Source organism: Amblyomma americanum, chromosome 7 (genome assembly GCF_052857255.1).
Source record: "Amblyomma americanum isolate KBUSLIRL-KWMA chromosome 7, ASM5285725v1, whole genome shotgun sequence".
Taxonomy (NCBI): Eukaryota; Metazoa; Arthropoda; class Arachnida; order Ixodida; family Ixodidae; genus Amblyomma; species Amblyomma americanum.
Window position 1 is genome coordinate 62,554,142 of NC_135503.1, and position 26,041 is coordinate 62,580,182.

The window sequence follows — 26,041 nt, forward strand, 5'->3', positions numbered from 1 at the left end:
CAGATATGCGAATCCTAGAACGCAGTGGATCCCCCTTGTCTGACCCTTCTTGTCCACATTCGGTAGCCGAAATCAAAGAAGCAACAGATTGGCTCTAAGCCAAAAGAAACTATTTTAGGGCAGGCAGTTGCTGCTGCCCGGATTTCTCAAACATAGGGGTGTTAACAGTTCTCCATTGGAACTGTCGGTCACTTCTCTCAGCTTCAACAGACTTATTGTACCTTATATCTCAACATAATCCAGAAATAATTATTTTACATGAAACTTGGCTTACATCTGAAAAACACTTCCATTTCAAAATTATTCTTCATTTCGACAAGATCGTCAGTCAAGAGGAGGAGGCTTACTGATACTAGTTTTTTCTAAATATTGTCACAGGGCTAAGATTACTTTTCAGTTTGGTTTCCCAGGCTGCCTGCCGAGCAGTGCAGCGCCAGATTGCACGAACCTAGAAAAAATTAGGGGAAGAAAGAACCTCGAATTCTACTGGAACTTGCATGGGTGACCTCTATGGGGCAGCGACCGAAAGAGAATTTTTCGGGATGAGGACATTCGGTGAAGTGAGCACAGTGATCTCCACACCAGCCGCATAGAAGAGGGTCTTCACGACTTCGCATGCACTGTGAACAGCGGCCATATACTCTACATGAGCCAACAGGAATCCGTATGACCTGCGCACGGAGAGACAATAGCGGTGCGTCCTGCAACGTGCACACAAAAAGGGTTAAATATTTCGTCGAAAGTGCGTCTGACGCTCTTAAGAAGTGAATCTGATTTGTCCTCAAAGGCACTTGGAACCGACACGTAACAGCTCTAGCCGGATCTTCTTCCCTGTGGAAGCCACGGTGGTGCAACCATATTTTTTACTTTTTTCGAAGAGACAGTGTATATAAATGTATACTGGAGCAAAATGTTTGTACTCTAGGAGATGTTTAAAATGAACGCTCATTGCGCAACTGTATCGCAGTATTGTCTTAACTTGTCAAAATTTTCAGCTAATTGTTCGAATTTTGATATTTTATTAGCCTTGCCAAAAAGATTCCTACAGCTTGACGTTATAACACCCTCTTTAGACAGCTAGTAGGCGGTGGTTGTTTGAAACGAACAGCCACAAAGGTGATTAACAAAAGGCCTGGCTCTGGGTGCAGCGGCATTTATTACACTACGGACCATTATCTCTGAGGAATGACAAACTATATGTGAATATAAAGAAAAAAAAGATAAAAGGCCGACAGCTATGAACAATAGAGTTTCTAAATATTACCAGGAGAAAAAGCTGGCGCCACTGTGCGTGTGAGTTTCTTAAAGAACACTTTATGCACTTCTGGAATGCCGGGAAGACAAGATTTCGTACTTTTCTTGCCTGGTGTTAGCTCTAAAACATAACTGAACTGCAGCAATTAAATTTTTCCCAAAATTCGTATTGCAAAAAAAAAAGCTTTTTTTCAATAAAAATGTCGTATGGTAAAATCTGGCTACTGCAAACTGGAATAAGTGAACATAAAAGACGATAAGTGTAAAGGAGCACCGAATTTGCGCACAGTGAGAGAGTGCTTTTTGTTCATATCGCCGAGCATAGCTAAAAGTCAAAACCATTTTTGTTGTGGTCAACAAATATTATTTCCAAAAATTGTTACCGCATAAAATCGTACACTTTAGAAGCTTATTCAGATCCGGCGTTGTGAAAAAAAGCTTCTCGCAAAAGAAACTTGTTTGCAGTCACAATGTGCCGGCTTTTACCATGTCCTTGCGGTTCGCATACGGATCTCTCAAAGAAAAACATGAACTGAGAAGGCAACCTGTGGTACCACGAATAATTAAGTGCAGTGCAAGTGCTCACAAGTACAACGTGCGGCGAGCACGTTGTACTTGTGAAGCCGTAGAAGCGGCGGCTGCGTTTTTATGGAGGAAAAACGCTAAGGCGCCCGTGTGCTGTGCGATGTCAGTGCACGTTAATGATCCCCAGGTGGTCGAAATTATTCCGAAGCCCTCCACTACGGCACCTAATTCTTCCTTTTTTCTTTCACTCCCTCTCTTATTCCTTCCCTTACGGCGTGGTTCAGGTGTCCAACGATATATTAGACAGATACTGCGCCATTTCCTTTCCCCAAAAAGCCAATTACTATTATTAAATTAAATACATTGAGAGTATACCAAAATTATACATTAAACAAATTTCACATTAAAATACAATAAAATTTACAACTACTACATTAAAAATATATTCAATTCGGCTTTAAAAAGGCGTATTTCTCGAATTCAGCGGATAATACTGATAAATGTTGTGATCATCAGAAGTAATGGCTGAACGTGGTATAAGCATCGGGAGACAGACAAACAGAAGTGGGCAACATTATGAGGTATCGACTTCATGAGGTCGACCACAACCTCAAAATGACCTCAGCCTCAAGTCGTGAGGTGAGGTGTAGGTGAGGTCGGCGACGGCTCGAAATTTTTGTGAGTGAGGTAAGCAAATTAGACCTCAACCGCACACGTGAGTTTGAGGTTGAGTGAGGTCGCGATTCAGTGAGGTCGAAATTTTGAGGTCGAGATTTTTGCAGTCGCCACGTCTAGCTAAGACGAGTGCCGCTTCCGAAGCGGAGTTGCAGCGCATCACCGCAATGACGCTTGGTGTTGGGTTTCCCCTGTTTGGATAACCGGAGGCCACAGTTCCCCATTAGCGTCCGGTGCTGAGTCGTAATGTCCGTTCGGTCTGCGCCTACAGAAAGACGCACCCCTCTGGTCTTCCCGGAAGGAGTGTTACTGTCACAGCACGGCACTCTCCCTCCCCATTGCCTCGCTGGCATAGCACCCGGCTGGCTACCGGTCGGATCTAACTCCAGGGAGGGCGCAAAGCACGTAACTCACGTTTACCCGCGGTAGCTTTGTCTGATGCGGCCAACAAACAAGTTCCGTCCAACAAGCACGCACAAGATTCGTCGCAGTGCGGATGGCCCCAAGCAAGACTGCTTCGTGTTCATGCTTGTGTCCTGCACTGACGTCATGGCTCTTGCCTTGCAGTCGAATAAAGGGGATCCTGCGGTACATTAATAGCTGACCTAACAGAAACTGGAGTAGTCGACACAGGCGAGAGAATATGATTCAGGTGGTTCCTAACAAGGAGGCCTGCTGATTTGATCAAAAAACCACGAAGCCAGAAAAACCCGTATAACAGTGTCGAAGCTTTTGATCGGTGACTTCCCCTTTCGAATCTCACACTAATTCTGTATATTCGCGTTCCATAATGAAAGCAGATGCAGATATAATTTCGGTTTTTATCCTTCCGAATAACCTCTCTTTGGTCTCCCATTCCTTGTTTTTTCTCGGAAATTCGCTTATTATGCAGAAACCCCGCACTGCATTGCGGTGTCGCAGCGGCGAAAAAATGCTAATCTATAATGAATGTATGGTGATGTGGCAGCTGATTCCTTTTCCTCATTTTTTTAATGAAGATCTGCGAACTGAACTGATTACATGCTCGCGCTGTGCTGCTGAGTCGCTGTTTCAAACCTTTCAATATGTCGTTTAATGGGCACGCTGGTGTTAGCTACTGTTTTTAGTGTGCCATTTTTGTTTGTATGCTTCTAATCATTCTCTTTTTTTACTTTCTCGCATGGGATCAGTAACGTTAGCGGACTGCCTTGCAGACGACCAGGCACTACACGTTATGTTTCCTTTAACTATTTTGCAGAGACCCATCGTTTACCTCAAACGGCTTTGCAGAATGCTCGCGCGGTCCTCGTGGGTAAAAAACGTCGAGGATGCTGGCATACCATTCATTAATTCGGTTTTGAAGGAAAACAAGTGATTGCCTCAAAGCACCTTGTCTCAAACTGGTTGACGAAATGGCACCAATAATTCTGTTGAGGCGTATGAGTAATTAGGCGGTTTTTACCCCTCCGCGGAGGGGGAAGGGCGGTGGGGGGGTGGGGGCTCGGTAAAAGATATCGCTGCGGGGAAATTTGAGCGGAGAGCCATAGTGCTCTTGGTAGAGAGAGCGGTTCACGCTGTCTACTGTAGGCAAGTTATTTAGAGCCGTGTGAATTTATTAGTCGGCAGTAGGTGTTGAGCACCCCCAGGGTTGTGAGCCGGACCGTGGAGGTGGTAACCTGGAGGTCCAGAGCTTGTATAGACTTTGCGAGTAATGACGTCCAACTGCTTTATGTTAGCTGCATTGAGGCGAAGGTACGGCGCCGAGTACAAAATTCGGCTGGTGACGCACGCTTTAGCGAGACGGAGCGCATGGCGTCCGCGCAAGCCGCTGCGCAGATTAGCCACCCTCTACACGCAATGCCTTATGACCGCGAGCGTACCATAACCTTGGAAAAACGCTAACATTATCTTAATTTATAAAAAAGGAAACGCCAAGGACCACAAAAATTACAGTTCGATCAGCTTACTGTCGGTACCATACAAGGTATTTACTGTTATCGCTAATAGAGTCACGGCAACCTTGGACACGGCAACCTTAGCGCATACCGCCGGTTCTCACAGATCATGAATGGCAGTTTACGAATAGCCCTCAAGATAGAAGTGTACAACAGCTGTATCTTGCCGGTGCTCACCTACGGAGAAGAAACGTGGAGGCTAACGAAAATGGTTCAGCTCAAGTTAAGGACTACGCAATAAGCCATGGAAAGAAAAATGACAGGTGTAACGTAAAGAGACCGGAAGCGGGCAGGGTGGGTGAGGGGAAAACGTGTTAATGACTTCCTAGTATAAAATGAAGACGAAGACATGGGCTTGGATAGGGGATGTAATGCGAAGGCAAGATAACCGCTGGTCCTTAAGGGTAACGGAGTGGATTCCAAGAGAAGGCAAGCGTAGCAGGAGGCGGCTGAAAGTTACAGGTGCGGATGAGATTAAAAGCTTACAGTTATAGTGTGGCTGCAGCTGACAAAGGACAGGGTCAATTGGAGAGACATGGGAGAGGAGAAACATTTGCCCTTCAACGGGGGTAGTCAGGCTGATGATGAATATAATGACTTACGAGTATGCAGTCGTAAGCTACCTTTTTACACGACATGCATATAAAGCCCGCTTGTATCCAAACAATACAAGCGAATTAGCGTCCCCTAGGAGAATTATTCACACTCCCAACAGCAGTATTGCAGGTACGCATCACAATTAAAATTTCTAAAATTTTTCATGAAACCGTAACCACTTGGTAAGGCTGCCTACCGGGTTGTGGGCAGCCTGCCACGACTTCTCACAAACAGACAGGCAAAGAAGCAAAAAAAAAGCAAATAAAATTGGAGGAGATTTCCAAGCTTCGCCTGAAGGATATGACGGTATAGCGTTAATTAGTTGATGCCCATATAAGAGGAATTGTACATTCTCAACTTTACATTCATAATTCCCTGGGAGGCCTCATATCACTCCTTGGGCAATGCTGCAGCGGTTAAAGAATGCGCCACTGCCTTGTGATGGCAGGTGCTGCCCCCGGTGGGTCATATCCAAGGCAAAAAGTTGCTCTTCCTAAGCAGCCTGTCGCGGTCATCTATTAATTTTACTGCTACCTGCCATGTAGGCTATTTCGCACGAAATCCGATGGGTAGGTTGTGGTGACCCCAGAAGGTAACGTTATCTATGTCGCCCACCTAGGTTGCTGCTCAGTGGGTGGCTGCCTGGGCCACCCTACGACACCCTATTTATCACTCACAACGCCGACAACGCCGAAGTCAGATTTTCTGCGTAAACGGGGCCTTTAACGCTATCGCTTTCCCCTTAGCGAAAACTAATACGTTTGGAATATACTTCGGGATATTTATATTTTTAAGCATATTTTTTATTCATGAGTGCACTAGAAATATGCCATGAGTAGCTTACTGAAATTTTATGCTTGGTATTCTAAATATATTCTTAATATATGCCAAAAATACGTCTCTTAAAGCATGCGTCGAGCACGTTTAAAATACGTGAAAGAATACGAAAGCTGTTTTAGCATATTTCCAATATATTAGATGTGTCGTTCGTAAATATGAAATTAATGCATTTAAAGTATGAGTTACTTAAAGCGTGTTTCAAACGGGTGAAAAAATATGTATGCCATTTTAGCATCATGTCAATATATTAATAGTGCACTTTCGTAAATATGAAATTAATTCATTCGAAGTATACGTAACCTAAAGCAGATTTCGAGCACCCTTCAAACACCTGAAAAATATGTATGCTGTTTTAGCATCTTGTCAATGTATTAAATGTGTAGTTTCGTAAATAAGAAATTGTTTTGTCTCAAGTATACTTCAGTTTTTCAAACGAGCAGTCCTTTTAAACACACCTGAAGCACACTTCTATCCGCCGCAAAACGATCAAGTGCTCGAAATCGCGTTCCGGGAAATTCCCTTCGCATGTTGGCAATTTATTGAAAGTGTACTTTTGCAAATATGACATTAATTCGTCCAAAGTACATTTCAATCCTCACGAATGAGCTGTTCGCGTAAACGTATTTTGCAGCACACTTCAAACTTCCGTTCAACAGTACATGCTCGAAATCGCGCTTCGGGAAATGACATGCTGGCAATGCATTTAAGGTGTACTTTCGTAAATACGAAATTAATTCGTGCGTAGTATACTTCAACTCTAACATATGGGTAGTCCGCGTCAATATATTTGCAGCACACTTCAAGCTCATGTGGAACAACCAAGTGCTCGAAATCATGTTTCCGGGAACAGTGAAAATTTTTCCTTTTCTCTCGTCCATTCGTTTATTTTAACTTCTAGCAGAAGGGCTATCACCGCTTATTTAATTTACGTGGGGACAGCGTGATAGCATTATACCGGCACTAGCGCCATGCAAGCCTCCAGGACCGAACATGCCAGCGAAAAGGACCCCGACTAGCAACGCCGACGGGCTCCCATTGACGCCCGTGCATTTGCTGGTTGACAGTTCGCCTCCTGACCTATGCCTGACGCAAGTGACGACTAAAAATTCGGTTCTGGATGGACCGCATATTCGAACGCGACCACTCCGACGCTTGTGCGGCAATTTGGGGGCCCACAGTCTGCGCAAAAAGCGCGTCACCCGGCAAGATAATGTCTCTCCTCTCGGGGGGTATATATAAGCCAAGCCAAGTATTAAGCTTGTCGGAGCAGTTCTGTGGTGGCGCGAAGCGCCGAGGGACCAGGCGAGACTACATCGAGGGGGTATCGGGAACGCCCGTTTATTTCGATGACTGTCACTTATATACAGATGAGATGAATGATGGGTAGCGCCCCCTATACATACACAACATATTCCCCCCTCATAACACAACGCAAAGTAAATAACACAACAATGAACTCAAACTATACACGCTCCAGTCTTTCGGTCTCAGGCAGACTCGTCCGCATACCGTACTGGCGGTCTTCTAGTTCATTGCGGTCGAGCGAAGTATTGCTGGTCAGGCAGCTGTGGTGCAGACTCTGTTGATGTGGCCGGTGCATTTCCGGGACGAGGAGCGCTCTTTTCTGTGTCCTCATTTTGCACCACTTTCGATTCATCCATGAAGGTAGCAGGAGGCTCTGGTTTCGCCCTGTCACCTACATGAGTCTCTAGGTCACAGGAAAATCTTCTGGCTGCACCACGTCGCTCTATAACCGTGTCAGCTAATGCTTGTGCACCTTCGTCCCCTCCTTTGGCAATTACCGTCAGCTTCGATGCATTTCATTTAGTGCCATTTGTCAACAGAATGAATGCTTGCCCACTCGCTTCTCTACTTGCAGTGGCAAGGAAAAGTTGTGCTTCGTCTTCGGTCCGCCTTGTTTTCCTTTCGCGAAATCTCCTGGTTCAATGGTGGACGTTCTGGCACCGCGTTTTTCATCTGTATACCTCTTTGTGCGATGCTCCTGCTCTCTGACCCGATGTTTCAACTTTTCTATGGCAACTAGAGGTTCGTAGAAAAATTCCTTTCCTGGAAGGCCAACTACATCCAGTCTTGTCCTCGGTCTTCCATGTAGCATGAACGCCGGTGATGCACCTGTAGCTGCATGCGGGGTGGCCCTATACACACCCAGGTACTCGCAGATTGCCTCCTTCAGCGGCCTCTGTTCAAAAGCCGCGACCTGGATATATTCCTTCAGTACGCGGTTAAGCCGCCCAATCTGCCCATTGCTTTGTGGGTAGTACAATGTTGTAACGCAGTGCTCAATCACTCTGTCCTGCAAAAACTGCTCAAAACCTGTAGACATGAACTGACGCCAACTGTCCGTCACGATGCTTTTCGGGTACCTTTCTATTGCAAACAGTTCCAGGAGTACTTTTATGACAGGCTGTGTAGTTATCCTGGACACGAATGCCACCTCTGGCCACTTGCTGTGGTAATCAATGACAGTTACCGCAAATTTGCACTCTGGAGGTACTCGTTCCATCGGTCCGCCGATGTCAATTCCAAGCTTTTCCCAGGGCTTCTCTGGCCACTTTACTGGTTGCAAAGGAGGCGTCATCGATTTTGCCGATTTATCCGATGCTTTACAATCCACACAGTTCTTAATCAAAGCTTCAACTTCATTGTCCATTCCGGGTCACCAGTACTGTTCCCTCGATCTTTGTTTTGTTCGCACAATGCCTGGATGCGATTCGTGTGCCATCATGACCAATCTGGAAGTGAGTGCCGCAGAGGGTACGACTCGTTCAGCCCGAAACAGTAGGCCATCTACCACTGACAGCTCTCCTTGAATGCGAAAATACAACCTTAGTTTTCCGGCTAAACAGTTCTTTTCCGGCCATCTAGACATAACGTACCCTGCTACCTCGTTTAGCAGCGGATCATTAGCTGTTGCTGCTTGTAGTTCACTCTTTGTTATCATGCTGGAAACTGCAGCGACCACCTCTTCCACAGGTTCGTCCTCAGCCAAACTCAGAGGCAACCGAGAAAGTGCGTCTGCGGCGACATTGGTTTGTCCTTTTGTATATTGCACTGTAAAATTGTATCGCAACAACATTGCACACCAGTGTTCAATACGCAGTATACGTCTTCCAACCCCGTTTGTTGACAGCAGTGCTACCAATGCTTGATGGTCAGTCCGTAACACGAACCTGCGGCCCCACAGATATATATGCCAATGTTCGCATGCCCATAAACATGCCAGTGCCTCTCGTTTCCTGGTAGAGTGCTTGCGTTCTTGTGGATTTAGTGCCCTGGAAGCGAATGCCACTGTGCGCACTTCTCTGTCAACTACCTGCTGCAGCACAGCTCCAAGCCCATATGTAGATGCATCAGCTGTCACCTGTACAGGCAAAGACACGTCGAACATAGCCACTACTCCACATGCTGACAGCATCTTCTTGACCTTAAAAAAACTTTGCTCTGCGTCCTGGTCCCACACGAACTCTTGGCCCTTTCGGAGAAGTCTTCGCAGCGGTTCCACCACTTCTGCATAATGTGGAAGAAAATGGTAGTAATAACCTACGAGCCCAAGGAGTGATTGCAACGCCACTAAATCTGTCGGCACTGCTGCCTTAAGTGTAGCATCCACCTTTCATTTGAGTGGGCCAAGACCACGTGCACTCACATGGTGACCTAGAAATGACAGTTCCTGGGCCGCGAATAGGCATTTATGATTCAGCTGCAGCCCAGCGCAGGTGATCCAGTCCAATACCTCGTGGAGGTTACGGTTATGCTCGTTCTTAGTCTTTCCGAATACTATGATGTCATCTATATAGAACAATACACCCTTGTAGCGTTTCAAAATTTCTTGAATCATTCGCTGAAAGGCGGCTGGTGCTGATGCGAGACCGAAATATACCCTGTAAAACCGAAATAATCCTTCATACATGATAAACGTCGTTATTTCACGACTCTATTCTGCTAATTCCACTTGGTGATAGGCTGAAGCAACGTCTAATTTCGAAAACATTGTTGCTCCACTCAACGCATGCAGCAGTTCTTCCGTGTGTGGTAAAGGAAACCCGTCAACAACCACTGCTTTGTTGGGCTCGCGCAAATCAATACATAAGTGAATACTGCCATCCTTCTTCTGTACAACTACTATAGGAGACACTCATTCTGCAGCATTCTTTTCTATAATGCCGGCTTCCAGCAATCCTGCCAGTTCAGCTGCTACTTTCTCCCGTAAGGTCAGAGCAAGCGTCGCAGTTTCGCCGCTACTGGTTTGACATCTGAGCGCAGCTTCACAGAGTGCACAAAAGTTCTTCACTAGTCCCAACTTATTCGCAAAAAGAAAAGAAAACTCATACAACTCGGGAGGGAGCGACGGGGAGCTGGCCGTGACCTGCAGGCACTCCAGTGCCGAACCATCGATATGCAACTCTAGCTGTTGCACAGCATCCAGTCCCAGCAATGTTATGCCTTGAGGAACAACATAAAAGCGCAGGTAAGTCGAGTTGTTCCCGCGCACAAATCTGGCTACAAAATATCCCACGACCGAAATTTCCTTCTGTGAAAAATATCGCAGTGTTGCAGTACTTGAAACCAAAGGAAACCTGCAGGCGAACTTGGCCCGATAAAGGTGTTCTGGCAAAATAGACACCAATACACTGTAGCGCAGCAAAAGACGAGGACACAAGAGACGAGAGACGAACACCACGAGCGCCTCTCGTCTCTTGTGTCCTCGTCTTTTGCTGTGCTACAGTGTATTGGAACTATGTACCAACAAGCCCAAAAAGCCACGCTACAGAAATAGACACAGACGACACAATATTCACCACCAGTTGCAACTGCTCGCTCTCAATGACGACATCGGCGTCCAGGGACCTTAGTTCCGCTTGTCTGACAGCCAGCACGGTCAGACCATCCTCTTCACAGGAGCCGTCGTTTTGAATTACTTGTCCATTACGCTCCGCCGACTTACTGCAGACCGCTTGAAAATGTCGGATTTTGTGGCATCTGGAACAACGTTTCACTCGCGTTCTGCAATCTTGTGAATTTGCCAGGTGTCTTGTAGAGCCGCAGCGGTAACATTTTCGCACCCGCGGCGTTCTCGAGTCGTCTTCTTGCCCTCCTCCTTTCGAAACATGATGCACCATGGCCGGTTGTAGTGGCCCTTGATCATGGACTTGAGCACCTTCCGCTGCCTGCTCGTACGTTTGCAGAATTTCCATCGCCTCGGTCAACGTAAGTCTTGACCCCTTCACGAACAGTTTCTGTCGAATCTCAGTGCTTCGCACTCCGTTAGCATCCTTGTCCCGTAGAGCAGCCTCCAAGAAATCCCCGAAGTCGCACGTCTTTGCTAACTGTCGGCGCGCACTGACGTATGCTCGTATCGGCTCATTTGGTAACTGTCTCCTTAACGTAAATCGACGTCGCTAGACTAATACGTTCACGGTACTTGAAAAATGATGTTCCAGTAAGCCAAGCCCCTTGGTATAACAATTATCTTCTCTTGCCTTTACCGTGTCCTTTTCTGTGGCTGGCGTTGGCGTCTGTGCTGGCTCCGGGCCCAAAGTGCGGAAAACACGGCGTCCTTCAATCCCAAGGCATTGTAGCAGAATGGCCTTTTTCCGCGGGGGCGGTTGCTTCTCCAGCCCCGTCGCTTGCAGAAAATTGGTGAAATCATCACGCTACTGCTCCCAGGGAATCGTCGCGTCCCCGGGCGTCTCAAGAAAAGGCGATAATGGCGGCAATCCGGCCACTTCCATTTCGTAAGTGACGCCCCTAGGACGAACTGCGGCAGCAGAAAAACCTAGTCAGGCCAAACGCTTCTTTGCTATCTTCGTCGACTGCGCCAGTATGTGTTGGCGCGAAGCGCCGAGGGACCAGGCGAGACTACATCGACGGGGTATCGGGAACGCCCCTTTATTCCGATGACTGTCGCTTATATACAGATGAGATGAATGATGGGTAGCGCCCTTTATACATACAGAACAAGTTCCTTTTTGCTGACGCCATTTTCCGTTGGCATTTCATGCGTGGCGACATCTTTCCCGTTCAGGGCTCGTCACGTGACCTCACAATTGGACAGACGGATAGACTGCTTTATGACAACGCGGTTTCTCTGGGTTTGTCTGCAGAGGTGGGCATCTGACCTCAAAATCTGTACCTCACCTCAAAAAGAATTTGCTGACCTCACTCAACCTCAACCTCATCAGTTGTGGTTCTGGTCTCCTTAGACGCATTCACCTCACTTTTCGTGACGCCACTGCTGACCTCACTCGACCTCACCTCAACCTCAAATTGTGAGGTTGACGTCGGCTGCCCGATCTCAGAAAACAAATGAAATACAAAACAAAAAGCGATTAAAAGGTTTTTCAGTTAAAAACAATTCTGAGCTTCCTGTCAGACAGGAAACCCAAAATGATGTTGCTAATTTTAATAATTAATGTGCACGCAATACGAGAAGCTTATAATCTGGGATGCACCCTACGAGAGAAAATGGCCTGCGGGGAGGGGTGTCCCATACGCGGTTGTTACCAGTACGTCGGTGAGTACTGTCAATATTTGGCAACCTGCTTGGTGTATACTTGTTCGTATTGGAAGACTCGCGCTCATTCACGCACGAACCGGCAAATGACAAACACAGCTCTTCTACACCATCAACCAGAAATTGGGAGAAGGGGGAGGTATTCACGATAACCTTTTCAGGCTTGAGAATAGTTATCGAACATAAGAAACTGGTCGTCGATGTACTTTCCAATGTGACGGTTATGCAGGCGCATATCAGTATATTTCGATTTTCTAGCTCTATCCGGCCTAGTGAGAGTTCTCTTTACAGTCCTCTGTATGTTGCCTTCGAAAACACTTAACAAGCTGCGACTGTAGTGCACACAGACCCGTTGTATTTATGTCTGTGTAGAAGCGAGCGGCTTCTTTTATTGATGCAAAATCATTACATGGTTCACTTTGAAAGTCATATCCACAACAAAGTGTCCGCGAGAAACGGCGCCAAGCGACGTCACGGTCCGACGAGTCACCCGACGAAGATGATGATATCACAGAGTTAATAAATGCTAATTAATACAACTAGGTAACGCTCAGACTAATTTGCATATTATTGATGTCATCATGCGAGTGTGACTTCATACCAGGTCACGTTACAGCGATGCATAGTGCCATCAAACCTAGTCACGTGACGAAACTGTAATATGACATCACATCTACTTACGTGACAACGATGTAATTTCTCGTCATACCAGGCCCCCATACACCCCCTTCCAACCCCATATCAAGATCCATATGGATCCCGTATTACTACACATGCGCGCATAACGCATTACAACGAGTGCCCACAACTCTGTTCACATTCATGACATTCGGATTGTCCAGGACGTAAATGCGCAAGTTCTCATGTATATCATATCGCAAAGATCATGCAACGACACTTGCCTTTGATTCTCAAGATGATGGCGATGATGATGACGCTAGCAATGCATCCTCATGAGCCCGGGGAAGTGTGATATACCGCTACCAAATTAAAGGTTTCCAGAATAATGATTAAATATTGTACATTACCCAGCAACCAAAGTCAATTATTGTGCGGGAAAATAGGAATACCTGCAGCTAATAATTAATGATGACGATGTTGATGTTCCTGGGAGGTCCAGACCCTCCCCCCTTTCCGCCACTTCGCTCCACGTGGCGATGGTATAGGTGTCGAAATCCTGGGAATTCTTGGATGTCTCAATGAACCCGCGGCATTTTGAAAGAAAGGGCTAGATTACGTCTTCGAGAACTGTGACAACTAGTAAAATCACACGGGTCTAAATAACTGGCCCTGAGTAAGCAGCGTGAACCGCTCCCTCTGTCAAGAGCACTATGGCTCTCCGCTAAAATTTCCCCGCAGCGATATCTTTTTCCACGCCCCCCCCCCCCCCCCCCCCCCCGAGGGTAAATACCCGCCTAAGCACCCATACGCTTCAACGGGATTCTGGGTATCATTTCGTCAACTAGTCTGAGACAAGCTGCTTTAAGTCAGTCACTTGTTTTCCTTCAAAATTGAATCAATCGATGGTTCGCCAGCATCCCCGACGTTTTTTACCGACGAGCAGCGCGTGAGCATTTTATGAAGCCGTTTAAGGTGAACGATGGGTCTCTGCAAAACATATACTTAAAGGAAAGGTAACGTCTAGTGCCTGGTCGTCTGCAAGGCAGGCTGCTAACCTAACTGATCCCATACGAGAAAGTAAAAAGAAGAGAATGATTAGAAACATGCAAACAAAAATCGCACACTGAAAACAGAAGCTAACAACAGCGTGCCCCATTAAACGTCATATTAGAAGGTTTGAAACAGCCACTAAGCAGCACAGCGCCAGCATGCGATCAGTTCAGTTCGCACATCTTCATTTAAAAAAAGAGGAAAAGGAATCAGCTGCCACATCACCATACATTCATTATAGTTTTCCATATTTTCGCCGCTGTGGCATCGCTACGCTGTGCGGGGTTTCGGCATAATAAGCGAATTTCCGAGAAGGAACAAGGAACGGGAGACTAAAGAGAGATTATTCGGAAGGGTAACAAAGCGAAATTATATCTGCATCTGCTTGCATTACGGAACGAGAATATACAGCATTAGAGTGAGATTCATAAGGGGAAGTTACCAATCAAAAGCTAATACAGGTTATACACCTGTATAAGCTGTTATACAGGTTGTTTTTGCTTCGTGCTTTTTTAATCAGATCAGCAGGTGTCCTTGTTAGGAACCACCTGAATCATATTCTCTCGCCTGTGCCGACTACTCCTGTTTCTGTTAAGCCAGCTGATAATGTACAGCAGGATCTACTTTATTCGACTGCAAGGCAAGAGCCATGACTTCAGTGCCGCACAGAAGCACGGACACGAAGCAGTCTTGCTTGGGGCCATCCGCACTGCGACGAACGAATTTATTGCATGCTTGTTGGACTGAACTTATATGTTTGCGGCATCGGACAAAGTTGCCGAGGGTAAACGTGAATTACGTGCTTTGCGTGCTCCCGGGAGCTTGAGTCGACCGGTAGCCAGCCGGGTGCTACGCCAGCGAGGCAAGGGGGGGGGAGAGTTCTGTGCTGTGACAGTAACACTCCTTCCGGGAAGAGCAGAGGGGTGCGTCTTCCTGTAGGCTCGGACTGAACGGATATTACGACTCAGCACCGGACGCTAATAGGGAACTGTGGCATCCGGTTGTCCAAACAGGGGAAACCCAACACCAAGCGTCATTGCGGTGATGCGCTGCAACTCCGCTTCGGAAGCGGCACTCGTCGGAGTAAGACGTGGCAACTGCAAAAATCTCGACCTCACAAAATTTCGACCTCACTCAACGTCAAACTCACGTGTGAGGTTGGGGTCTAATTTGCTTACCTCACTCAGAAAATTTCGAGCCGTCGCCGACCTCACCTCGGCCTCACCTCAAAACTTGAGATTGAGGTGATTTTGAGGTTGAGGTCGACCTCTTGAGGTTGCCTACCTCAGTTTGTTTGTCTCCCGATGCTTATGCCACGTTCAGGCATTACTTCTGATGTTCACACCATTTATCCTGTCCACATTTGCTTCGTCCTGATTTATATTCAATATAGGCCTGCCCGGCTACGGCAGAGCACACTGCGCAGATGTATTTGCGTTTGAAAATGTTTTTTCATGAAAGATCGCAGCCGCAATCGACTTAGGTCGTGTAGTTTTGCTATCCAAAGCGCTATTTTTCCCGGTTTTTCTTCAGCTGCTGCTCCTAGCCACACCGTTTCAAGTCAGTGCATATTGGCGCCTGGGAAGTTAAATATACCCGTGACCACCTAAGGTGTGCACCTCTGCCCGTGCGTTGGCGCAATCCAAATTGACCGCAGCGGTGGCCTAGTCGTTTCAGCATCTGCCTCAAATGCGCGAGGTGCTGGGTTCGATCTCCAGGGCCACCGGGTACCCACTGGTGATACAATGGGTATAATCTTCGCCCTGCCTGGTGCTCGGCTTCTTTAGGTTAAAATGCTTGAGAAATGGAACTTTCACCCCACCTTTATTAGACGAAACGAAAGAAACCTTGTTCCATGGGCCTATTTGGCCACAGATGCCCTTGCATCATAAAAATCACTCATCATTGTCATCAGAAATACAAATTTATGAGGCACAGAGATAACGCCCTCTCTTTATGAAACCACTCACGCCTGGAGTCTTGCCCGCTCGATGGGTCACGAGGCCCTTGCGGAGGCCATTTACCCTCCCCTGACCTACGTTAAAGGCACGCCGAGAGCGTTTCGGCAATTTTGCAGATCCGGTGGAGCCACCCAGGCTTGCTGTCCGGTGCACATAGTCTCGCTGCCACCTGCTGCGACGGAGCGGCCTGTATCCTGTTCTCTGCATCCATACGGTGCAACTGCGGCGAGACCAGTCAGCAGTCACCTACGGCTGCTGCTGCCCTGGGGACTGCTGCAGAATCCTGGCCTGCAGTTTTTCCACCGGCCTTCGATTCGCGGGCCTGCGGACACGGTAGTCCGCGGGCCATGTGAGTCGTCCCTGCGGAGACCTTCACGCCGCCTTCGGAACACCACGGAAGACTGTGTGGACGCTGTCGGCGTGACCTTCGCTGCAAGACGTGCCTCAATGACATGAAGACCAGGAGACTCCTCCATAGCATGTACTTTCAGGCGCGTCGGTCTATTTAAGGTTAGGGGGTTGTGGGGACTTGCTCTGCAGCCCCCTGTGTTTGCTTTCCCGCGAGGCACCGTGCAGCAGCAGTCTCACCCCGAGGATGAACGCATTCCCTTGTCAGTTACATTGACTTGCAAGAGAGGGAGCCAGCATCGCTGCGCGGGAGACTGCTGAAGCCCGCGCGCCGGAGATGGGGCGCTTCAGCTTGGATCATCGGCGCGAGCGGACGTGTCGCTCGCAGCTTCGCTCTTCGCCTGCGGGGCGAGAAAGTGACGGGGAGACCCGCTGCCGTACTTTTCCCGTCCGGCCTTTGGAGTATATGTACCTTGCCGTAGCGCGGGCGAACATTCGCTCGGAACCTTGCTGGTGAGTAGGACGACCTTGATTCATTAGCGTACCTTGTTGCTAGCTGGCGGTATTGTTTCTGTAACAATAAATGCCTGTTTGTGTCAGCCAATGTGTCGTTCCTTTGTTTCCTCAGAGCAAGGGCCGCCGTGGTTGTCGTGCGCTCGGTAGCGTACGCGATCACAAGTTGGGGTCCGGGATGCTTTGAACCGTGTCAGCCGCGATTGAGTGTGGAGAACGTATTTATCTCCCCATTCAACCCCACAAGGCCTAAACACACTCACAAGGTAAATGGTCTGCAGTGTCTTCGCAGCGGCCGATTCGTAGCTTGCACTTCAATGTAGAAAAAAAAAAATCGCTGAAGCTTCTAAATTTTTTTGACCGTAATACACCTGTCATGCGGCCAAACTGCAATTTTAATCGAGTGACACTCGCGTTCAGACTCATTCGCAGAGCGTCACACGATTAATTTTACTGAAATAGGTAGCTAAAATCATTGCATTGCAGTAAGTTCAGAGAGCTCACTCCACTCGGCTGAAACATTCTTCAGTTCGAAAGCATTGCACATCAAACATTTAAAGGTTGCTTTGCAGAAAAACTTACCTCTATGTAGAATGCTCGCGTACAAGGCTCTTGATCAGCTGCTTTTTGACAGCTTTTTTAGGCTAAGAGGTTATCGAATTGATCTTATTTGCTTTGCCTCGAACTTCGATAAAATCAGCAATGCTGGCAACAATAGACATCACATGCCATCAATGATATCCAAAGCTGCCCTCACATGCTCTTCCAATTGCTCCTCGCATATCAGCGAAGCACTCCGCTTTCAAAGCATCTGTTGCTGCAGCTTAGATCAAGCACATTCACCGATCCGCGCAAAGACATACAGTAGTTAAATAGGGTTAACATAGCGCGTCGAATAAAGAGTGTAGCGGATATGCATATTCGGCAAGGACGAGTGTGGAAGGTTCTTATGGTTTATATAAAGTTGTAAGACAGCCGAGCGTGAATTAAAACTGCTTTTAAGTGAATTTCGATGACAATGCATGGTTCTCCTCTAATTTATGGCAAGACCCAGTACAGTAACTTGCTTCATACTCACAGTTAAAAACTGGCGTGAATGCAACGGAACGGTCACAGTCGAGGAGAGGCCTAATGTTATCAAAAAAATTCTTTCGCTTCACCCGATCACTGAAGGCACACACGCTGATAAAGCTCCCCGATCAGCCGTGCTATTGAAAATCGCACACATAAGCCGCCCCTCTTCGTCAACCGATTATAAAATGAATGTAACGTAGGAATAAGGCAGTCTATATTTAAGAAATACAAAGAAACTTGCCAAAACACCCCGCCGCGTTTAACACGCAGAAATATTGATATCCCAAGGCCACACGGCCTCCTTTGTGTCGTCGACAATTTCTATATAAGTCCCATGCACCCTGACAAAGTTCCATGTAAGTCTCGAAAACAACCGGCGCAGCCCCACCGGTGAGAGCCCACGGAGGTTCAATTAGCGTGATGACCAGCTGCTCAAAGTTCCCCATGACGACCAACTCGCACTCAGTTCAGCCATCCACGATATTTGGGGGTGATCCATGGGGAGCATATTTTTCCTGAAGGCTTCACATTTGTCTTCTTCACTCAAGCCCGGAGATGCTTTTTTGCCCTCCAACCTTCTACATCGAGGCTTGTGCCTGGCGAATATAGTGTGCTTATATACTCGAGGGTTTTGTCCAGCGCAGGTACCGTAATATTAATTTGAATTTTTTACTGATATAAAGCAACATCACATGGTGGACAAATGTGAGAAATACAGAGGAGTATGACTAGAAAACTGTGGCCTTGGTTTCATTACTTAATGACATCTTTATCGCAGGTTTGCCCATTGACTTCACAACTGTTTTGCATAAAACACTGCAAAGTAAAACCTCCTGAACCATTCAAGCCACAAGCAGTTCGATATGTAAACTGGTGATTTGCCGAGCTTCCTCGCCAAAAGAACACTAAATTCGATAGCACTTGCTAGTAATCAAGATATTAAACACCATCCAAACATATAGGATCACCAACAGTGCTAAGCAATCTAAGATTGCTTACTTAAAACCACTTTATTCAGAGAGCGGATATGCATAAGTAATATATTCAGCAAGAGCCCCCAGGACAAGACAACTCAATCCGCAGTGGGCGATACAGCCTGCGCAACTAATCGCCGGTTTTGGGATTATAGACTTTGGCTGTTGCGACTGAACATGCGTGATCTATTTCGCTCAGAAGACTTGCCAAACTGCACTAACAACACGTATGTGTACCTTAGTGCTTTATTTTTTGCCCTTGTTTTGCAGCGAACAACTGATTGGAATGACGCTTTGGTACCAGTAAAAATTAAAGAACGCCAGAAGACGCGATATCTACTTTGTACTTCATCGTTCCTGTCTGTGTTTAGGCTCATGTCCCGCGAGTCACCTTTTGGTAGTCTCATAACGTATCATGACTACGACCCACGCGTGCAGTTCGCTCAGTATCACTCTAGGCAAGGGTGCGATTGGCTTTCAAATTTAACTGAAGATTGCTCATTTTCTATTTAACTCATGGTTAATGTGCAGTTTATGGCTGAAGCACGCTTATGGACTAGGTTTTCGAGTATGAGCTAGTACGCGGTTGTTCCGTAAAAACATGAAAACTCGGCGCTAATTTGGAAACTATCCACCAGGGTAATGCATGAAAACCATTGCCACATTGCGGCCAGCGGGCCTTGTTAGTAGTTCTGGGAAATTGAATACGCTTTTTTTCAGAGATCATTTCGTGAAAAACTCCTTTGACGTGCCTGAGGGTTCTCAGAGTTCGCTTCGTGAGATGCGACATTTCCTGAAACCTAAACTGGTTCAACTGATGGCTCGGGAGCGCGAGTAAGGTCCCTAGGCAGGCAATTCACGTAAGTGACGTTCGCGCTGACTCTTTTGTCTCCTTTGTACTTGGCCAGTTTGTCGATCACGTTAGCGACGTCGGTGACGAGCTTCTTGAAATGAGGCCGCATTTTTGGGTCCTTTTCCAGCACTGGAGCATGAGGTTGTACCTGCATTGAATAAGGAGTGATTAAATGCAGGAGAGAGCTTAAGCATTTAATGTCTGGCTTGAAAAGAAAGCAAAAAATGTGTACGCAAACTAACAGCTCTTTCGGGCAGAATTCTGGTTGCTCCATACGGCGCCCTTGCCTCAGGAATCTGGCGATGTCCCAGTTGTTCTCGTCTGGGTATGGGGTCACACCACGCCTCATGAACTCCCAAAGCAGCACACCGTACGACCACTGGCGGAAAGAAGAGCGCTAGTTTATCGCGAAATTTTTCAGCACGACAGAAAGAAAAAGTTAAGGAACGCACCGAAGGCCTGTATCGGCAGGAATACTCACAACATCCGTCTTATGACTGTGGATATCTTTCTCCAAGTTCTCTGGTGCCATCCATCGAACGGGAAGCTTGGTCTTCTTGTTATCTCCGCTGTAGTAGTCCTTCTCGTAAATGTCACGTGACATACCGAAGTCCGCGACGCGTACCACTAGATCTTCGTTCAGCCTGCAATCAGTCCCAGAGTGCAGGGCATCACGTGAGACATTTTATTCGGCAAAGCCGCTCACAAATGCGTCTCCACTCACATGCAGTTGCGAGCAGCGAGATCTCTGTGCACGAACTTCATGCCGGCCAAATAGTCCATGCCTTGGGCCACGTGGATACCAAATGTTATCAGAAGTTTCACTGTTGGGTTCTGGAGAAGAGCAAAGTCATTGCAGTAAGCCTAAAATTTGGTTGATTTACCAAAGGAAATTCCTGGTATCATAATTCAGTACGTGTCATAAGGATGAGAGTTTTGGAGGACTGGTCCATAGCAGCGCCGATAACATCCACTGCAGTGCATGATTGAAGTGTATTTCCATGTACATGCCCGCAGAGACATCTGTCATGAACGTGCGCGGTACTTGCTGGTCACGTTGAAAAATAATTATTTCCAAGTGCAGTAGCGTAGCGTGATATGGCTAAGAAAAACAGCTGTATCAATCTTAAGCTTCAGTAGCGGTGAGTGTGTTATAAGACAAGCGTGTGAGATTTTACCTGAAAATATTCTTGCATCAATAAAGGGTAGCCAAAACAAGCTTCGCATGCAAGATAACTCGCAAGCTACCTTGGTGTAGTAGCTTTGTTCACAGGACGGTACTTGATTGCCCCGATTCCCCAGCCCAAACAGGAAAAAAATAGGCAGGAAGGGCAGCCTTACATTATTCTCGTCCCGTATGTAGGACAGCAGGTCTCCGTGCTTCATGTATGGTGTCATCGGCATCACCATGAGGCCGTCTCTCTCGTCGATGCTCAACCCTGTGAGTGGAAGTACGTTGTCGTGGTGGAAGTCCTTCATGATGAGAGCCTCCTCTAGGAATGACAAACTGTCAATGTCGCATCCACAGGAGTCTGCAGCATCAGATCAAAGCAGACAGCGAAGGTCAAAATGAAGCCAGCCGAGATACGCTGGCTGCCTCGCTAGGAGTAGCTTAGTTTCTGTACAGTAGGCGGTAGGGAACAACTGGGAAGCCCTCCCGACGCTCTACGAAACTGCCAGCATCTAACCTGTCACTGTGAGCGCCTCGAGCATGGAGATAGAGCGAAGCCGGTTTCGAAAGATTTGTGTACTGCGTGCTGATGCAACACACTAAGCAGAGAACTCGGCTTTGGAGACATCCACTTCATAGTGCATGGAAACCCCCTGCATTAGAGTGCAGACTAAATCTCTCAGACGTAGATTTATAGGGCAGACTGAATCGCTCAGAGACAGATATGCGCGTCAAATGCCCTTCTTGATTATGCGGAAGTCCGGTACAAACGAAAGCAGATTAAAAATGTTGTGATTAGCGCAGAAATAACTGCTGTCGTGGTCAAAGTCTTTAAACATTAGAAACTGAAACGCCACAAGTCCTTTCTTTGAACTCATTTTCATCTAAAACTTAACTCGCATACCCCTAACATTTCCCACTGTGCAAGTGCAAAAACAATATATATATATATATATATATATATATATATATATATATATATATATATATATATATATATATATATATATATATATATATATATATATATATATATATATATATATATATATAGCCACCGCGGTGGCTGAGTGGTTACGGCACTCAGCTGCCGGGCCGAAAGACGCGGGTTCGATCCCGGCCGCGGCGGTCGAATTTCGATGGAGGCGAAATTCTAGAGGCCCGTGTACTGTGCGATGTCAGTGCACGTTAAAGAACCCCAGGTGGTCGAAATTTCCGGAGCCCTTCACTGCGGCGTCTCTCATAGCCTAAGTCGCTTTGGGACGTTAAACCCCCATAAACTAAACTAAACTAAACTAAACTATATATATATATATATATATATATATATATATATATATATATATATATATATATATATATATATATATATATATATATATATATATATATATATATATATATAGCGAGTTTCAGCGGCAGTTTGGAATGAGCCACAAGAGCGTTAGGTTATACTAGTTTGCTCGAAAACTAATGTTCTGCTCGGGAACGAACAATCCGTTAATTTCCTGAAGAAAAATTCCGCTTCTCATAAATTCCGTTCTTTCCTTTAAGCTATTCACAACGCTTACATTTCGTTATCACCCATGCGCATCCCCTATCACTTCGCATCAGTCATCGGAAAGCTGTTCATTCATCGCGAACATCCGCTTCAGCGCACCTGAAATCATTCTTCGCCCAGACCGCTAGAAACTGGAACAACCTGCCCGCTAAAGCTTTCATTCGTATTCGCCTGCAATCCTTCAAATCATTCATTAGTGATTCAATTAAATTATATCTTCACTCACCCCTCTTGTAATGCCCCTATTGGGCCTTTGAGGTACTAATAAATAAATAAATGTGTGGCAGAACCCAGCCATTTAATTCTTCTTCATTACCTAGAACAGTTAAGCTCTGGAATGATCTTCCTGACATCATACTCTCTTTCACGGCTCCTGGAGAGCTTTCAACACGTATGTACACATTTATTTCACCAGTTTGGTTCGAAATGTTGTGCTACGGTTTCAGTTGCTCTTAACGTTGTTTTCTAAGGTACAACTGCTTCAGTTACGTCTCGTTACCTCCTTTCCGCATATTCGTGTCTCGCTCTTTGATTTATTTTATGTTTTCGTATTTAATGCTAGCCTAACTCTGTTTTGTATAAACTAAGTGTTCCTTGCGTGTATTTGCCTTTTACCGCGTCCGTTGTACCCCTCCGTAATGCCAAACGGCCCTGGGGGTATTAACAAATGAAATGAAGTGAAATTATGGTTTAATATTTCTGCATATTGCTTTTTGATACACCCCCCTCACCCAATGCTCTTAAGGACCTGTGAGGTACAAATAAATAAACAAACAAATATTTAAATAAATAAATAAATAAATAAATAAATAAATAAATAAATAAAATGCTTAATCCTGTCCTGAAAGTAGCCGTCTCACATACTATTTCGGGGGCGAACTACGCGGGTGCGACGCCTCCACCATGAAAGGTCCCCGCTGAAAAGGAGCACCTTGGAGTAAGAGCCGAAGTGTCAAACGAGTGGCGCGAGAACTGTGGCGCGAGGATGGCGCAAACCGGCTTGGGGCGGGGATGTCAGTCGTCGCCCCTCGTAAGGTAACCTGTCTCTGAGGGTCTGATAAACCGGCATACGTTATGTGGTATGAAAGTGCGCTTGGAGGGCAAGGGTCCCGCATATGGCTAATATCGGGTGCTCGTCCTCTGTGTAGGCCTGAAAAAGAGTTCGACTCATTTGGGATAATTTCGAAAAGCCCGCGCTGTCCACACCCCTACCCTGGTCTAAGCTCCATAACCCTAACCTAATAGTACACACACTCCGTTCCCACATTCATTCCGTCCATCGTTTCCCAGCGCAGATCTGGGGATTCCATCCAGGCCCGCACCCTAGCAGGTGGGTTCGTTGTCACTCGTAGCATTTTCCCACTTTAATTTATATTTTTCGCCTTTGGGCACAAAAAGACGAGTTTTCCTTATTTGAACGGATTACTTTATGTGTTGGTTGAATTAACCTAGCGGTGTTTTGAGCTGTGCAGGTTGAGGATCTTTATTTTACAATCATTTAGAGCAGTCCCAAGCCAACAATTGTCCTCAGCTACATGGTACGGACTAAGTAATATTTTATTTATTTTTAACGCCAAACCTAACAAACCGGAAACAACTTCGCACGTAAGGTAAGGTGCCCGCGAGCTCCCTCTGTGCGAATATGAGTTGCCGGTTCGCAAGCTCGGTTCGTAAGGTTGTGCACAGACATTTATAATGTGACAGCTCTACTTAATTTCGTAAAATTAATTACAGAGTACTTGTGGCCACGACAGGTATGCATGGTAAGTATGTTTAGTGACAAGGCTATAATACCTAATCAAAGCACTGAAGTGTGTCTACATTACTCGCTTCACGCAGTGCTTAGGGGGGAATGGTTGCCCATGAATATCTCGGATGACGCTGGTGCGTAAGGCAGGTCAACATCACTCTGAAACGACCCGCATTTTTGAGCGCTCGGATATGTCCCACAACTCACTGCACTAAAAGCGTCGAGCGCTATAACGATTGCTAACAGTTGTTAACAGTTGTTAACGAACAGCTTTGTCGACGAAGCCGCACATTCTCTCTATTCCGTAATTCAACGCTCGCACAAGGCTTTGTTACCTGTACCTGCTTTTGAAAAACGTAGACCAACAGAACTAAAATGTACCGTGCTTGCGTCGAGAAACGAAACGCTAAAAGTATGCACTCTTTATTTTAACTTGGATTCCAGATATATATCAGCTTTCATTGCGACATTCATAAAGCACTAATAGTTAAGCCCCACGTCAGACTTTATCTTCAGTGTGGAGTTAATAAAACTAAAACCATGTAATATCAACGACACTCATGACGGCATGGTCAGCCGAGCGCTTGAAAAGTGTTATCGTGTTCGTCGAGGAAGGAGGCGTTCGGTAAGATGGAATGTAATATAGCTCCAGGAGCCGAAAATAAATGAAGTTAAGCTTCTTATAATGTTTTATTTTTATCCTGAGACGCAGAAAGAAATAAGCGGCCGGTGGCACCGTGAGAAAACGTTAGTCAGGAGATTTACGTTTTAAAGGCATTGTGCGCCGCGAGTAGTGGTAATTGTGCTGTAGGGATTCTTGGCAGAGACGCATTCACTAGTATATGAATAATTGTTGTTTAACGCTTCTTACTCATCGCCATCATCACATTATTTCCTCTGTAGGACTAAGACCTTTACAATCCATCTAGAAGTTACCCTTTACAGTACCAGTTGAGGTAATCTTATTACTACAAACTCTTAATAGCATCCATCCACCTGACCCTCTGACGTCCCAGGCTACACTGTCCTTCTAGAACCACTCCTTTGTCTTAAGGAACCATAGTTGCATGGCCTTCGTGTTAAATTCTCTGCCCAGGTTCATTTCCTCTACTTGGTTTAGACTGCGATATTATAAACGTGCGTATAGTTCCTGACCCATTCTGATTTGTTCCGGTCTCTTGTCCATACACCTTTCATTTTGCTTTTCATATCTCGCTGCGCTCTCCTCTATTTATGTTTAATCCTTTCCGTCGGGCTTCACTTTTCTGGTCGGTAGGTTTGTGCCAGTATGATACAACTGTTACTTCCTTTCCTAAATGGGGATATTGGTAGACTAAGCATCATCTAAGCATCATCTGCTAAGCATCATCTGAGAGTGCCTGCCAAGCGCGCACCACTCCTTTCATATTCTCCTAGTCACCTCACTCTCGTAGTCCGGGTCAGCGGCAACTACCTGCGCTAGAAAATGAATTCCCTTATACCGCTTCTTGTGCTTAACTGGCTATTGTAAACTGTTGTTCTCTTCAAATAGCTCGGATAGTTACTTTGAATATGTTTATATAAACTTTTACGCCAACAGTACCGATTTGCTTGTTTTGGTTATTGATCTTTCCTTTTTCAGTTCGGTACCTTAGATAATTAGCAAACGCAATTTTGTGAGCAAATCGGCGCTGAATAAAGTATTTCGCAATACCTTCTATCCTGAATGCAGTTCTCTGAATACCTCCTCTAAACACATGGTGAATTGTGGTGGAGATATGGTGCCTTCTTGCTTGACAGCCTTCCTGATTTCGATTTGATGTCTT

General features: G+C 46.1%; 1 protein-coding gene across 1 annotated transcript; it reads right to left on the bottom strand.

Annotated features, from left to right (window-relative positions):
• Nucleotides 1-19,135: 19,135 nt before the first annotated feature.
• On the bottom strand, nucleotides 19,136-21,467 carry LOC144097735 (hepatocyte growth factor receptor-like). Its single transcript, XM_077630373.1, is given in 7 exon segments — nucleotides 19,136-19,877; nucleotides 19,880-19,902; nucleotides 19,997-20,133; nucleotides 20,236-20,398; nucleotides 20,479-20,588; nucleotides 21,096-21,286; nucleotides 21,443-21,467. Coding segments are annotated over 7 exon segments (825 nt in total). The 3' UTR covers nucleotides 19,136-19,701.
• Between the last annotated feature and the right edge of the window lie 4,574 nt (nucleotides 21,468-26,041).